Raw genomic sequence first — 16299 nt, forward strand, 5'->3', positions numbered from 1 at the left:
AAATAGCTTAAAATCAACTTTTGCATGGTTACAAGCTTAAATAATTTTCCGTGATTGATTTTTACATTTGGCTGAATTAGACCTTCATTCTCTTTTCTACTTTAGTTATAAGAAAGAGTCCTCATGCCAAGAATAGATCTGATATCACAATATCTATGCAGATGTCCCTAGTTGTTGTTTTAAATTTGGGCTTATGAAAAAACTGCATTCTCTACATATCTAAACTAGAACTTTTATTATTTACTCTTATTTCAGATCTTCTCCCTTTATAGTCCAGTGTTGAATAAGTCAGTAAACAAATAAAAATCTGGTTATATCCCATCAAAATGGAGGCAGGCAGTTTTTCTCTCTACATTATACCAAGTTACTACTTTGCCCAAGTTCTCACTTTCCACCACACAGTCCTGGCACTGTACAGAGAAGCTTTGGCGCTTTAAGAAGGCAGAGTTTAAAAACAATAGAAAATTACTACTAATTTCTTCTTGATGGGTACTATTAACACTTATTAACATCAATAAGAGTAACCAGGTTGTACCCAAGACAAAATATCAGCCCAGTCTGTGTCATTGGAAACAAATGGAAACACGGGAAAGGAATTTTAACGTACCAGTGAAATACGAAATTTTTTGGTGCTGTTCTCTTATGAAATGAATCACAACCATAAATCAGAAACAGCTTTTGAAAATAAGTATGATTATTAAGCTTTTCTAAAGGCAATTCTGAGTTTGTCACTTATATGGACTAATTCTACCTTTAAAAATAGTAATGCCTTACATGTAATCTCCTTAAAGAAAGCAAGCACTTGAAAATGCAGAACATTTTTGTATTTCACCCTAAGTGTAAAAATAAATATTTCACTAAGGAATGGGGAAAAAATGAAGCACACTTAAATAATTTTATTGCACTGGAAGTTGCCAATTCGTCTGCGAGTAGTTTCACTGCAGATGAAAAGAAATCAAAATACAGGACAGATGGAGAACAAACCGCATTTCAGTTCTGTGACACGCTGGCTTTTTTCAAATGATTTTAGCTCATCTATTAAGTAAGGTGCATTTTGCTTGATTTTGAAAAGGGAAACATCAGGAAATATTTAAAGGCCAATTGCTGCCAATTAACTTTGATCAGTAAAAGTTCTATTTGAATCTTTCAGATTCTTCTCCTGTCTGAAATAACATACATTTATAAAATCTAGCAAAACAACAACGTGATGATTAATGCCTGTTGGCAGCCCTACCACCAGCTTGCTTAAGAGCAGGGTTTAAATAAACAGCTATCTCTATTGAGAAGAGAGTGGAATGTAGTAGTTATAAGTCAAGTTTTCTCATTATGGAGATATTAAAAAAAAAACAACAAACTTCCTTCTAATCAAGATCAGCATGTTTGTCATTACCTGTAACACATTTAACCAGCCATCTTACAAAAGTTTCCACTCGAATTATAATGGACAAACAAGATCATCAGCAGTTTGACATAAGGCAACCCAAAAAGAAGACGCCTGACTGAAACACAACCAGTTGGGCCAACCAGACAGAAAAGCATCTGACCCAATATCATAAGAGTCTAACATGGACAGCATAGCAAGGATCACAAATTCTGGATTTCTACTGTCTTCCAAACACACTGCCTTCATTCCAAAGGTCAAGACTTGCTTGTGTCTTACTCTGGTGGATTCTAAAGGTAATCCATCTCAACAGTGATTATGTAACTGAGAAATCTGTAGCTTCTGATAATCAACACGGTTTAACATTTAAGATTCTTGACATCAACTTTTAATCCTTATCAATGGTCATGTGGAACAGAACTTTAAAATGCAACAGCCATAGTAAAGCAAAACAGAAATTCCATGAAGGCAAAATACACGACCATATAATCAATAATTAGTTAATCTCATTATTTCAGTTATATATATATTCAAAAAATTATACCCCATTGTCATTTTAAGACCAATCACCTATTTCCAAACATGCAAAAAGAGTATATGAAATAATTAGAACTTACTTCTAAGTCATTAAAAAATAGATGTGTGTCCGCCAAGTTGAAGATCATTTCCTCCATTCGAAGTCCAAGGGAAACTGAAGTCGGTGGATCCTAAAAGGAGAATTTTGCAGGTCAGGAACATGCGTACTTCAGGTTACAGGAAGGAGGGTGTCACGCTGAGAGGGAGTTTGCATCAGGAAAGGCCAAAAGGGCTTGGGCTCCAGCTGCTTTTCGAGTGTGTGGTGTACTCTGGATGCAAACTTCAGTGATTTATTTAAAGAGTGCCCCTAATATTGTTGGTACTTTGCATAAAGAAGAAAAAACTCGCTGCTTAAAAAAATTACAAAAATATAAAACCTAGGGTTACTTAAACATATAAAGTAGAGAAAACTGATCTTCACATCTGTTTCAGGAGCAAGAAATTCAGTGAATCAGGAAGACATTGTTTATGTTATGCCACAATCCATCAAGCAATCTAAATGCATTGCTACAAACATCAGAAACAGACACAGAGCTGATTCATTTCAGAAGGGTGGTAAATACCAGTTTTACTCCAGATGATAACTATCATTACTGTTTATTTGCTCGGACTACCTGCCAATTTTGAACATACTCAAAATAGGAAATGCTGGCCACTCTGACCAGCTGGCTTGCTGTCCAGCTCAGGAAGGCGATCTTGACATCCTTGTGACACTATCCAGCCATCAAACAGCCAGTACAACACAGAGGGAGGTAGCAGCATTCTGAGGTGCACAGTGGCTTCTACCCAATGCTGTCTGTCCCACACAGTTCATACCCTGATGACATCTGCTGGCCCTGAGACAGGGGATGTGGAGATACTGGCAAGGTGCTACTGTGTCATGGTGTTACTGTATTCATTATGAATCGAATGCAGGAAGCAACACTGTTCATGGTGAACATCCTGCATAATTAGTGAAGAAGAAGAATTCTGGAGAGGATGTATTCAGGAATGTAATGTGAGTTTTTGAAGTTTTTATTGGCATTCTAATAGCAACACCAACTTCCACTTGTCTGGCATTTTAAATTTCTCCAAAGAACAATAATTTCTGATATATTATTTTATTATCACAGCAAAACTTTGGACCCTACATGTATGTGTATCACCACTTAATTAAAGAAATTATGCCTTCACATAGGTCACCCTTCTGGCTGAAGTGCACTCTGTGTATCACCAGTCTTTGAGTCTTACAGTGGAGAACATAAAACCCAGAGAAAATAAAAGAGTCTTGCTTTCTAACACTGTCCAACATAAACCTTGTACATTTTTTTCTACTGTCTTCATTCCAAAGGTCAGGACTTGCTTGTGTCTTACTCCCCACCCTCCACGTATCTAAAGTCCACCATGACCTTGAGTAATAACCTCAAGTCCCATCTTCTCATGGGCCATGGGAAGTAGCAACAAGTGGTAGAAGGAGAGCCCTAAGCCCAGAGGCCAGGCCTTACCCTTGCTCTCCCACTTAGGTGTCTTTATTTTATTGAGCCTCAGTTTGCTCATCTAATAAATCAGATAGCTAGTTGGCAACTACATTGCTCTCCCATAGGGAAAAAAATCTCCATGTCCTAATTGGGTACAATAACATGTTTAAACACATCTGAGAAAGCAGGGTTCTGGGATGGTGGATGGGGGTGGGGACTCGTGGGGTGCCAACCACAGGCCAATCAGCTGTGGCCAGGGAGGCGCAGTCAACACCATCACTGCATCACCCATCCCACTCACTCCACCCACCCCACTAGCACCACCACCCCCTCAGCATCTTGCAGGAGTCCCTGAGGACCAGAGGAGGGTTGGGGATGATATGGCAGGATAACAATGTGACCTCAATTCCCCTCTCATGGAAGCCTTCTCTGCCAGCCAAATGGCAGTAGAAAGGGGGCAGAATACACAGTATTGCCAAAAATCTGGGGTTAGACTGGCAAAGGGGCAAAAGCAAATACCCCAGGGTTTGTAAGTGTATAGGCAGGAAATAAAAACACAGGGGTTAACTGAATGTCCAAGAACTGTGTGGGGAGGGACAAATGAAAACACATCCCTCAAATTTCCTGTGCCTTGTTAAATCGTCCCTGCTTAATACCACCTAAAATCTATGAATTTCTGTAGGTTGTAGAAGAATTAAAAACAGTTTAGAAGTAAGTAAAGAAAAACTCCCATTGACTCTTTGTTTCATAGGAAACTGCTCACTCACAAGAATTCTAAGTATCAGTAAGCCTGCTGGAAAAAAAACAAATGCTCAAATACAGCCTAGAGGAGAATTAACCAGGAGGGGAATTTCAAACAGCTGTTTCTAAAACAAAACACCTGACTCAGGTGTGCACTTCATCTAGTTGAGGCCAATAAAAATACACTGACTTGTCTCCTAACCACGTCAATGAATCTTTTTATGTGTCAAGGCAGTGAGATTCACCGCGTTTATTTAATTGGCAATTCTGGAATTTATGTGCCATGATATCGTTACTTTTGAAAAAGGATTATTTCCCCCTGATATGGTTGCTTACTTATGCCACCCTCAAAAGAATTACTCCATTGTTTTTTAATGTGTACCACACTCTAACTCTTCTTCATAAATTACAGTCATGACTTGTGAGTCAGAATAGTAATAAATTTTAAAAGCATGTTCAGTTTTGTGGTCAAATATAACACAGATGTTGGCCTTATTTACCTTCTAATGTTTTTCTCTTTTGCTAATAGCTGTCATTCCTTAATAGTTTTCATACCTGCCACTCCATGATATTGTCAGGAAACACTGACTAAATCAAAAGAACAGTGTGATAGTTAACTGGGATGAGAGACTCTTAGAATTGGAGGAGGGATTCTAGTCAAGCGCAGTGTTGGTCAAACACCTTTAAACCACAATCCACAGTAAAAAATATATTTCACACCATGATCTAGCAACATTCCTCTCTCTCTTTCACACACACACAGACACAGACACAAACACACACACAGAACTGAAATAGCTGAAACCTGAGTTTGGCAAAAGAAGGCTTTACACACTGTGTGGAGTGTATGCTGTCATTTTCCATTTCATCGCCCATTAATGTGTGCCTATAGTTTGAAAAGGAGGTTCTAGAGAAGGCTGACTTTTGATTTCAGAGATAGGAAAACTGCCTTGTAACAATGCTGTGATTTGCTCGTGGTTAACAGCGGTCAGCGTGCAAAGCTATCTCACCCTACGTGTTTTACTAAAAGGAGACTTAGCCAGGACAGCAGGCAGACAACTGTGGTCACAGATACAAGTCAGATGTCACAGAAGCTAACACTGAAGAGCTAATAAACTAGCCACAGCTTGATGGCTTCTTTTGGCATATTTAGAGGGAGAAAGAAAAGACATATTTTTTAGACCCAAAGTGAACATTAAAATCACCATGTCTTTGGCTTAATCTTACTCTTCTTGTGTTTTGCAGTAACAAATTCCAGAGCTGTAGTTGTGAAATGGTGGCTTTCAAAACACCATTTTTTTGCTATATCACTTTTGAAAAATTATTTAGAACTTTGCCTCCACTTCAAAGAAACATTTCAAGTAAACCTTGTTGCCAAATGTTTCCATTCTTTTCTGAACTTGACTCCTCTGCCGTGTCTGCCACTGCTGTCTAATTTCTTCTTAACATTTCTCCTTCCCTGATGTCTATAACACCATCAATCTTTTCTGGGCATCTTCCTAGAATCTGATTATCCATCACCTATCCCTTAAGTGATGTTGGTTGCTAGGACTGTTTTCATCCATTCCTATTCATACTGCCTCACAGACCACAACACACTCATGTCTTCATCCACCACCCTACTCCCCTCTATTAAATCTTAGACCTCATTTGTAGGTCCATATATAATCACTACTGGTCAGTTGTACTTGATACCATGCAGAGCACCTGAAACTCAATGGGCTGCAATTTGGATTCATCATATTTCCCTGGAAACCTACTGTTTTCCTATGTCAGGAGAATGGTACCCTACTGGCCCCAAATCTTGGCATTCTTCTAAAAAGCCTCTCTTTACTTCCATATCAACTCAATCACAATCTCCTGCCACTTGGACCTCCAATTCCATGCCTTCCTTACACCACCATCATTTTCTCTTCCCCAGACATATTTTTTTTTTATAACTATGTGCAGTAGCATAGCTCACTGGATCAGTCTCCCTCTGACATGAATACATAGAAGTCTCTGCTCAACTCACACACCCACGTCCTGCATCCCTGCACAGGGCTTCTCCCACTGACCTCCATCAGTCTGGAGTCTCCTCCCTGACTCCTCTCAGCCAGGCGTGGCAGCTGCTAGGTGTCACACCTGTCTATGCTATTGCAGAGCCACACCCCTGTATCTTGATCTCTCCATCCTTGAGACGGTGCACAATGCCTGGCGCAAGGGCTTTCTCAAAGTTTGGCGGAGGAGTAAATGAATGAAAGTAATAAACAATGGGTGCTTCAAATAATTCTAATGAAGAAAAACTATTAAATTTGATCTTTAGTTAGTTGTCAGTAAAAAAAAAAAAAAAAAAAAAATTCCCAGACAACTAGCTTAAGGCGAAAATGGACATTTGATTCCTAAAGTCATTCTATCTCCATAAAATAGTATTAAACTTGTTCATTTGTAATTTGTACCTGATTAAAGAGCAGCCCATTTTTAGAATAGCTGCTTACAAAGCCTTATCTATTTGATGCAGTGGCTAAGACTAGCATAAGATCAGCATACAATTATTTATTTTTTAAACTCATCAGTGTTATGCATTACCACATCTTGCAAAATATATTCTTATGTGCTCTGCAATTTAGTTCCCTAGTAAAAATTGAATAGTTCAGTGAAGAGGCTCAAATAGAGAAAACACAGTCATATATTTTTATCATAGTCCTTGTTTAATACAAAAATTTACTAGAGTGTATATTTACTATATAGTGTAAATTTTCTATAGTTCTTATGCCAAAGAAATTCTATTAGCTGTTTCTTTTACTAAAACAAGACAGACAGCATCCAACACCACACACACGTGCGTGCACACACACACAAACAGGAATGAAATTTAAACCTGATCTTAAATTATTTTGATGTGATATAAAATTGTAAAATTCTGCTTAAAGTCATGAAAATAAGGTGAAGGAACTCACTGCAATGCTGGACTACCCAGGGCTGTTTCACATAAGTCAAAGATGGTTATGTTTATTGAAGAGAAAGCAACATTATATAGAAAAATTAACTATAAATGAAATCTGCTGAATGTGGACCCAGGCCTAAAACAATTGTTTTGCTTTCAACAACTATCCAGGGATCTTTAATTATCCCATTGCCTCAAGATCTTTTACTCCTGTTTCTAGAACACAGAACTGCCCACAGAGATTAAAGTTATCATCATCCTATATTCAAATTATCAGCATCATCCTTGGCCAGCAGTCATTCTTTTACTGTTTCTTGATTTTTTTTTCAGCCTGAGCACTGCACACTAAATCTTCATGTGATGAAAATGCTTTAAAAAGAAGAAAGAAATTCGAGACAAAATTACTGCATAGAAATGTTGAAATGCCATTAAATTCATCCTCTAGAGAGACTCATGTCAGTCTTGAATTCACATGTTGAAATTCTATAATCTGATCTGAAGTAATGAAAGAAAAGGGTGCCTATAAATGCATGAGGGTATTGAACATTGGAAAACTAGGATATGGTCTGTTGTTGCCCTGCTTTGTTTTACAGATGAGCTAGGGCATTTGATAAACTTTAAGGGCCATTACAAATGCACTTTTCAGTAAGCACAATTCATAGTGATTCAGAAATTTAATCTCACCAAGACTCAACCACCAGAGGAAGACGTTGTTGTCACTGCAGGGCTGTCCCACAGATTCCAAATTTCCATCTAAGAATTCTCTTAGGATGACAAATAATGAAACTCCTTGTGATCTGAGCTTACAAGGATGACATCCAGTGCATCTCTTGACTGAACTAGGTCTAACACTAATCCTAACACAAGGCATTAACAGGGGTTCTCTTTTGCTACATGTGGGAGGAATGGAAGGAGTTTATTCTAAGATAATTGTGCTCCTAGCCTGCAAGCATGCACGGCAGAAGGACACCGGAAGTGCACAAGTTCATGGTGGTCATTCTGCAGGCTTTGCAGTCAGAGTCTAGATTGGAATTCTAACTCTGTTATTTACTAGATGGCTGATGGGCAGGTTCAGTTACTTAAATCCTGGGCTTCATTAGTAAAATAGGAATAAAACAGGTTTATTTGAAAGATTAAATTGGTCATATATTTAAACTTCTGAGCATAGCCCAGTGCCTGGCAAGTATTAAGCTGCTCTGCTACCGCTGTCAGTGGTGGTGGTGGTGTTTCCACTATCACTAAACTACAACAATAGCTGCGGGGCACCATGTCCCCACTACAAAAAGATGCATTGACATTCTGCATTCAAACTGGATGCGAAGTTCATGATTTTTAAAGATAGGGGCAACCCTAAATTCCTCATGCCAATATTTTTCAGGTGACTGTGTTTTTAAGAGCCCAGTCATCAGCAAAGCTGATTTGTGTGGATGTTAAACAGGGAACATGCAGTGTGACCACTCCCAGGAGGAGTGCCATCAGTTCTCCCAAAAGATGCCTACCAAGCTTCTTATCACTAAGAGAGATGACCCAACTCTAGGAAACCAGCTGTGGTGTTGCCCTATACTCTGAAGATCTCGGAACTGAGGGGGAGGTGGTGGCATTTAGATAGGACCCAGGTACTGTATCAATTCAGTAGAAAACTCAAAGTATTCTTAAAAAAATTAATTGCTTGCATCACCAATCAGTGTGACCTCCTTGGGTTGGACATAGATGCCTGTTAGTTTATTCCCTTTAATCATTAAAGGGTCAGATCTTGTGACAGGTACTTAAGCACAGCCCAAATCCATTGCTTAACAGTTAATTTACAAATAACTTAGGAGAATAGGTCTTGGCAAAATCTTGACACCACCCAGATTTATCAACAAAGGGCTAGTAGTGATAAATGGCAATAAACAGTAATGAGGTACATTCCAAATCTAGTACCTTCAATATAAAGACCCTGAAAAATTTCAGTGCTCCCAAAATGATGCTACGCTTTAGCATTTGATGAGTATCATAATTTGGCGAGGTCTTGTTTGTGGTGGGGTCAAAGGATAAATCTGTGGGAGTACTTTAAGGATATCAACTTCAGCTATCGTAACAAGAAAGGAAAGTGAGGTCTTCTAGGATTAGTTCTTTCACTAATAGCAACCCTGACTGAGTAGTGTGACTGACTACCAGGGAAAGGTATTCAGTTCCTCAGCTCCCTGATGTGAGCACAGCATTCTGTCCCTCATGTAAATAATTGATTACTTCCAAGTCAAGGTTACTTTGTATATACATTGTACACAAAGCTCTGTTAACTATTATTCTTGCACTGAGGTTTACAAGGAAACTACCTACAGAGAAAATGCCTAAGGCCAGACCCCAGCCTCAAGGTGCAGGTTGGAGTTACCTTTAAAGTTAGCCACCAAGCAGCAGGCTCACCTATCGATTAATCACATTAGTTCACTAACTCAAAACTCTGGCTGATAAAAACTGACATTCACTATGCTGCTGAGAAGATAATAAAGTAATGTGGCACCTGCCTGAGCCACTGAAGGTCTACTAGTGGTGACCAGGAAGCCTTAATCAAGGATCTGAACTAGTACTGAATATATTCAAAGAGAGGAGATAGTTAAGAAAATCTCCAAATTCAGAAAGTGCTTTAGTTTCATCTCAAAACTTTGTCCCACCGAAAGTAGCTATGGGATAGTTATTTGCAGCACGAACTGTCAATCCTTTTATTTCTCATGTAGATACACATATACTTGGTTCTGTAGTTCTTGGGGGGTTTAAAAGAACCCTTAAACTCTCGAGTTTTCTCCTTCTTAATCAACTAACTTTGAGTCAAGAAGAAAGAATTTACAGGATAAGTAAGAATATCCTATGGATTGGTAAAGGAGACTGTCCAACCAGAAAGCCGAAGTTTAAAAAAGAGAACAACTAGACAGCAGGCATCTCTTACTGGAAGGATATATCCCACCTATGAAGTCTTGACTGAAATGAACAAATAAACCATCAAACCTGAATCTAATTAAGCTTCTCCATATAGCTACTACTAATTCATAAGAAATACAGGAGGCAAAAGAGTATGTGACAAAGGAACAGAGTGAAAATTGAACAGAAAGGAAACCCAGACTCCCAGGAACTCTGCAGGATGAATAATCTGATTATTTCAATAGAAATACTCAAAGTTAAGAAAAATAGACTGAGTGAGAACACACAGATTAAAAGACATAATATACATATAAAAAAACTGCAAAAAAAAAAAAACTTATAGAACCACTGGAGAAAAATACTTTACAAACTGGGAACAGAATACAGAAAGAAACTATCTCAATACAGTAAAGGCCATATATGAAAAGCCCACAGGCAACATCAGACTCAGTGATTAAAGTCTGAATGCTTTTCCTCAGGAACAGGACAAGGATGCTTGCAGTTACCATATCCATCAGACCTAGTCCTGGAATTCCCAGCCAGAGCAATTAGGTAAGAAAGAAAAAGAAATAAAAGGCACTCAAACAGGAGAGGAAGAAGTAAAATTATCTTTGTTCACAGATGACATGGTCTTATATGTAGAAAACTCCAAGGAGTTTCTAAAAACTGTTAGAACTAACAAATGAATTCAGCACAGTTATAGGACACAAAATCAGCACACCAAAATCAGTTGTATCTCTATACACTTACAATGAAGAGTCCAGAAAGGAATTTAAGAACATTTCATTTAAAATAGCATCAGAAAGAATAAAATGCTTAGAAATAAATGTAATCAAGTAGGCAAAAGACTTGCATACTGAAAACTACAAAATGTTGCTGAAAGAAATCAAAGAAAACACAAATAAATGAAAAGACATTCCACGTTCATGGATGCAGATTTAAGATTAAGTTGACAAGACTACCCAAAGTGACTTATAGATTTAATGCAATCCCTATCATATTCTCAACGGCATTTTTTGCAAAAAAAGAAAAATCCATTCTAAAATTCATAGTGAAAATGAATATATATATGTATATGCATGACTGGGATATTGTGCTGTACACCAGAGATTGACACATTTTAACTGACTATACTTCAATAAAAAAAAAATTCATATGGACTCTCAGGGAACCCCAAATAGCCAAAACAATCTTAAAAAAGAAAAAAATTGGGTCTCACACTTCCTGATTTCAAGTCTTATTATAAAGCCACAGCAGTCAAAACAGTGTGGTATGGAGACATACATAAAGACAAGCATAAAGACAGATATATGGACCAATAGAATAAACAGAGAACTGAGAAATAAACTCCTACATATATGGTCAAACGACTTTCAACAAGGGTGCTCAGATTATTTAATGAGGAAAAGACAGTCTTTTCAACAAATGAAACTGGGAAAACTAGATACTCCTGTGCAAAGAATACAGCTGGATCTATACCTTAGACCATATACAAAAATAAATTCAAGATAGATCAAAGACCTAAACCTAAGAGCAACACTATAAAACTCTTAGAAGGAAAGCCTCATGACACTGAATCTGGCAGGAATTACTGGCTATGACACCAAACCCACAGGAGCCAAAAGAAAACAGAGATAAATTAGACTACATCTAAAAACTTCTGTGCACCAAAGGATCCAATTACAATGAAAAGATAACCTATGGAATAGTAGAAAATATATGAACTCATACCTGATAGGAGGTTAGTATACAGGATATACAAAGAACACCTACAACTCAACAATGAAAAAGCAAACAACCCGATTAAAAAATGGGCAAAGAAATTGAACAGAGACTCTCTAAAGAAGATACACAAATGGTCAGAAAACACATGAAAAGATGCTCAACATCACGAATCGTTAGAGAAATGGAAATGAAAATCACAAGGAGATACCATGTCACACCCAATAGGATGGCTACTTAGGATTATTATGTGATCCAGCAATTCTACTTCTGGTGCCCAAAATAATTGAAGGCAGGGTCGCAGAGAGAATCTGTACACCCACGTTTATAGTAGCCTTATTGACTGAGTGACCAAGTTGAAGTTCACACTGCTCAGGTTATTTTGTTGGCCATTTACATTGAGAAATATCATCGTTACATCTGCATTGCAAATTGATATTTGATCTTAACCGTCTTTTAAGTAAGCACTACAAAGACTGTTTTGAAGGGAGGTTTGCACTCATCCCTAATTTTCATTTCGTGGCTTCAATGGCAATTTAATCTGTTTTTAATGGCAAACATGATCCCTGCCTTCAACAAGCACCTACCACCCCCCTGAACGGAGACTGGTTCAAAAGTGCTTTTCTCAACCCATTTTCATTAACTTTCTCAAAATTCTATTTTTGGCTCGGAGGATCCGTAGTCCTTTGAGTCTCGGAATAGATAGTTTGAAGAAAACCTGTTTCCCTCTCCTCAGGTTTTTAGAATAGGATCCAGAATGCTTTCTGAGTGGAAAAATAAAATATTTTGTCCCTTCTCTAGAAACCTTAAAGCTAACCATTCATCGAATCATAACAGTATCTCTTCCTTTTATGTATTTTAAAAGATACATCACAAAACTTTTAGTTTTGGTTTAATGATGCTTCAATGCCAAATATTACATTAGATCTCATGTAGTTTAAAAAGAGTAACTATGAGTCACTTAAATTTCACAACAAAAACAGCTAAAAATAGCACCAAATGTTAGTAAGACAGCAGTTTCTCTGCGCTGCTGTGTTACCAGCAAAGCATTAAAAGAAAAAAACTGTTCCTGTTGTTAATGTGGCTCTGGTACCTATTTCCACACCCTTGCACGTTTTGCCCTTTAATTCCTTTTCTTTTACCATCTTATTTTTCTAAGGTGAAAAGCAAAACAACAACCCCCCCCAAAAAAAAACAGTAAAATAAACCAAGCAAATGTATAAAGCAATATAAATTTTCCAATTTAAATTCTTCATGTTGAGACATTTAAAAAATATTTTTAATACCTAAATCATTGTTTTAATTTTAGGCAGCCACGGCATTGTGAGTTAGTAACTGGGTTTTACTAGTGATATTGGGGGTTTATTTTACTGAAAGCCCCCAAATTAATTTTGCTTTTTATTTTTTATCTACTACTATTTCCAACTTACAAGTACATTTTCAATATATGATAAACGTCATTTGCGTCTCTCCTATTTGAATATCCCCCGTTGCATCTACGAAAGCAAACCTACACAGACTTCCGGCAATTGCTACTCTACTTTGAATCAAAAAGTATAATATATGAAGTTTGAAAAAAATGCTATTTGAAGAATTTATCTTAGGCTAGAAAGGGTTGCTAGAAGATGGCCCAACTATTTCAGAAAGCCTGACTAGTTTCCTGGGATATGGTACTTAAACATTTTAAATTTGTGGAATAAAAGATAAGGTTCCTAAAAATTCTGTCTGCACGGATCTTACGTGGGTCACTAAGCCTCCACTGGCAAGCAGTTACTGGGGGACAAAGGTGCCCAGGGAGGTGTGATGTTAAGGATGTAAGCAGGTTTATGAGAATTTGTTGGTCATTGTGAAAGTCTTATAAACTATGCTCAAAGCAAAACAAATCTTTGGCTAGGATCAGTCCAAGGAAAGGGAAAATACCCGTTTTGGACCCCTTAAGCAATTCCTTATTTTATTCTGATATTACAGCCACAAACAGGGCCTGAATGCCATTTAAAATAAATTCTCCCTATTAAGATCTTTTGTTTTGGAGGAAAAAAAAAAGCAGAAAAACAGGAATGGGCACTCTGCATCCAGGAGTGGCCCCATGCTGATTGCTCAGAAGGGAAGGATTAAAGATAAGATGAGAAAATTAGCTCCATTATTGGAGAGAAGAAAATAAATATGCTAAAATGTTATTTCTTTAAAAAATATTACTGAAAGTCTTATGTAAATGATACGTACAACCTCCGAGACCCAAAGGTTCCATTGTTTTCTCCCCACCTGTCTAAAGTTATCAATACCATCAATGGACTCAACTTTTTGCAATTTTATAAGGCCCTATCACAGAACAGCCGATGTGAAATGCCAAGTTTTAGGAGTTGGGCGTAGGTCTGATGCCAATGAAGAAATAATCTGGATTACTAGAATGTATACACATGAAAAATAAATCACGGTTGAATTACTGGCTGAATGATTTAAAAAAGAAAATATCCCAACTTGCGGTGGGGCTAATCAGGTCCTTTTTACTGATTAGATATGTGACACTCGACTGCTCTAATTTTCTCCTTACTTAAGAGACTCTCTTTCAACATCATGAAAATAATACCCAAGTAGAGCATAGGAGAAAGAACTTCACCATTCCAAAGATTAACTGTGATTGTGGAGAAACCCCAATGAGTCCCAAACATGGGACAGCTGCCAAGGAGTGGTACAAAGAGGGAGGAAAGAAAAGAAAGCCAGGGTAGATCTGGCCAAGTTGGCCTCAACATGTAGGGGCCCGCGCAGTGCCAGCAGAAAGCTTACACAGCGAAATCCAGTCAAAAGACCTATCCAGATTTCACGTGCAACCTCTCTCCTATCTCCTTCCTAGTATTACAGCCATTCTCTTAAGCCTTTGTTATTTCCCACCAGGAGAACCATAATAATCTCTGCTATCAGATCAATCTTCCGAACTGCACACATCCATCATGTCACTCCAATGTTTCAATATTGTTCATGGCATCGCCATGCCCATGATGCAAAATCCTGGCACCCAAGGCTCCTGGCATCCCTCTTTTGAGGGCGATCAGAAGGCTAGATTATATTCCTGATGAGTGCTTCCATGGGCCAATCATTTAATTTTTCTGAAACATAGCTTCCTCTTTGGGAAAAAAAAAAGAGAAGGAACTAATTAGATATAAGAAACTAATTGGAGATGGTGGTCTGAAGTATGAAAGCTGAACAAAAGTGCAGTATTTTTATTACCATTACCACACTCTCTGCCACCTGTCTTCTGCAAGTATGAGTCTGATCTTCCAAACATACTTGACAGGTATCCAGCCATTTTGCCTCTCGTTTCCCTAAATGGTTATGCTCCTCTTCTGCCTCTCCCTGTCTGCTACCTGGAACAACACTTGCCCACTCTTGCCCACCCCTCCTCTGAACCCCCAAAGGAAGCAGTGATCGCTCTTATTTAGGGAGTGCCTATGAGTATTTTTCTAGATGCTGTATATTGTTTTCCCAACAGCCCTGTGACTGCTCCCATTTTATAGATGGGATGATTAAGACAGAACAAGTGAGACTTGCAGATATAAGATGCTTTTCCTGCCTCTGTGTAAGGGAAGTCCCAAGCTGGTGGTAGCTGGAAAGCTGTGGTGATTCATATGTGTTCACTGCCTTCCCTTTCACATATATGAATGTGAAAAATAGGGCTTTATTCAATAAGGTAGCAGGAACATGCATTTCGGCTATATGTCACTGCCAGTCAGGAGGGAGGGGCTGGCAGTTAAAGGGGAAGAGAACTATTATCAGGATAAGGGCAAAGAAAAGTGCTGCAGGAGGCTCTTTCAGCTTGAAACCCCTTTGATAGTCAAGAGCAGTGTGTTTTTGGTTTGTTCTGGGAGTTTAGATTCTATGTCATCTCATGGCATTGAGAAGTTCTGCTGGAGACCCTAAATTATTTCATCATTTTGATCTCACTTGGCATTGATCCATAAAGAAGAGGATAAAATCAGGGAACCATCCTCCAGGATTAACTGGCCATTCATCACTCTTCAGTACACCTGTCCCATAGCCTGAGGGTCCGGCTCTGCTGGGATGGCCAGAGCCACCACAAGGATTTGAAAGTGGGCTTTGTGTTTTACTCATTTGTCAAATATTTCTTAGCTGAAACCTGTGGCTGCTGCTGCCACCCATCCACCAAAACTCATTCTCTGTTTCTTCCTGGCCTCACAGTGAGGCCACATCTCCTGGTCTCCTCTGCACTGAGCCAAGGGGGCAGAGGTGTGCACCCTTCTAAGCTCGGCCCATCAAGCCTGCCCTTCATGCTCCCCTCTGCTTCTTCTCGCTGTGGGTTAGAAATCTGACAGCGGTCACAGAAGAAGCCTCAGGAGCTTCTGTACATGGTGAGATGTACAACCATTATCTGCATTACCTAACCCTGCCCAAACCAAGCAACTGGGAAAATCCACCCGAGACCCTTCAATAGGAAAGAGGTACATTTCTACTGTGTTTAAGCTATGCGATTTGGGGCCTATTTGTTACAGCCGCTTCACCTACCCTGACAAATGCATGTGCTGGCTTGTGCTTTATTGGATGTCTGCACTGAGTTTCCAGTCTAGTTGACCACAGTGTGGCTG

At 38.6% G+C, this 16299-nt stretch overlaps 1 protein-coding gene across 7 annotated transcripts in view; it reads right to left on the minus strand.

Annotated features, from left to right (window-relative positions):
* Positions 1-16299, minus strand: part of EYA1 (EYA transcriptional coactivator and phosphatase 1) — a 274443-nt gene that overhangs the window by 37430 nt on the left and 220714 nt on the right. For all 7 annotated transcript variants that reach the window (XM_031441478.2, XM_031441477.2, XM_031441475.2 and 4 more), the window contains one exon: positions 1999-2088. In XM_031441478.2, coding sequence (XP_031297338.1) covers positions 1999-2088 — 90 coding nt within the window. The remainder of the gene's footprint in view (positions 1-1998; positions 2089-16299) is intronic.

The sequence above is a fragment of the Camelus dromedarius genome, chromosome 30, assembly GCF_036321535.1.
Source record: "Camelus dromedarius isolate mCamDro1 chromosome 30, mCamDro1.pat, whole genome shotgun sequence".
In the NCBI taxonomy this organism is placed as follows: Eukaryota; Metazoa; Chordata; class Mammalia; order Artiodactyla; family Camelidae; genus Camelus; species Camelus dromedarius.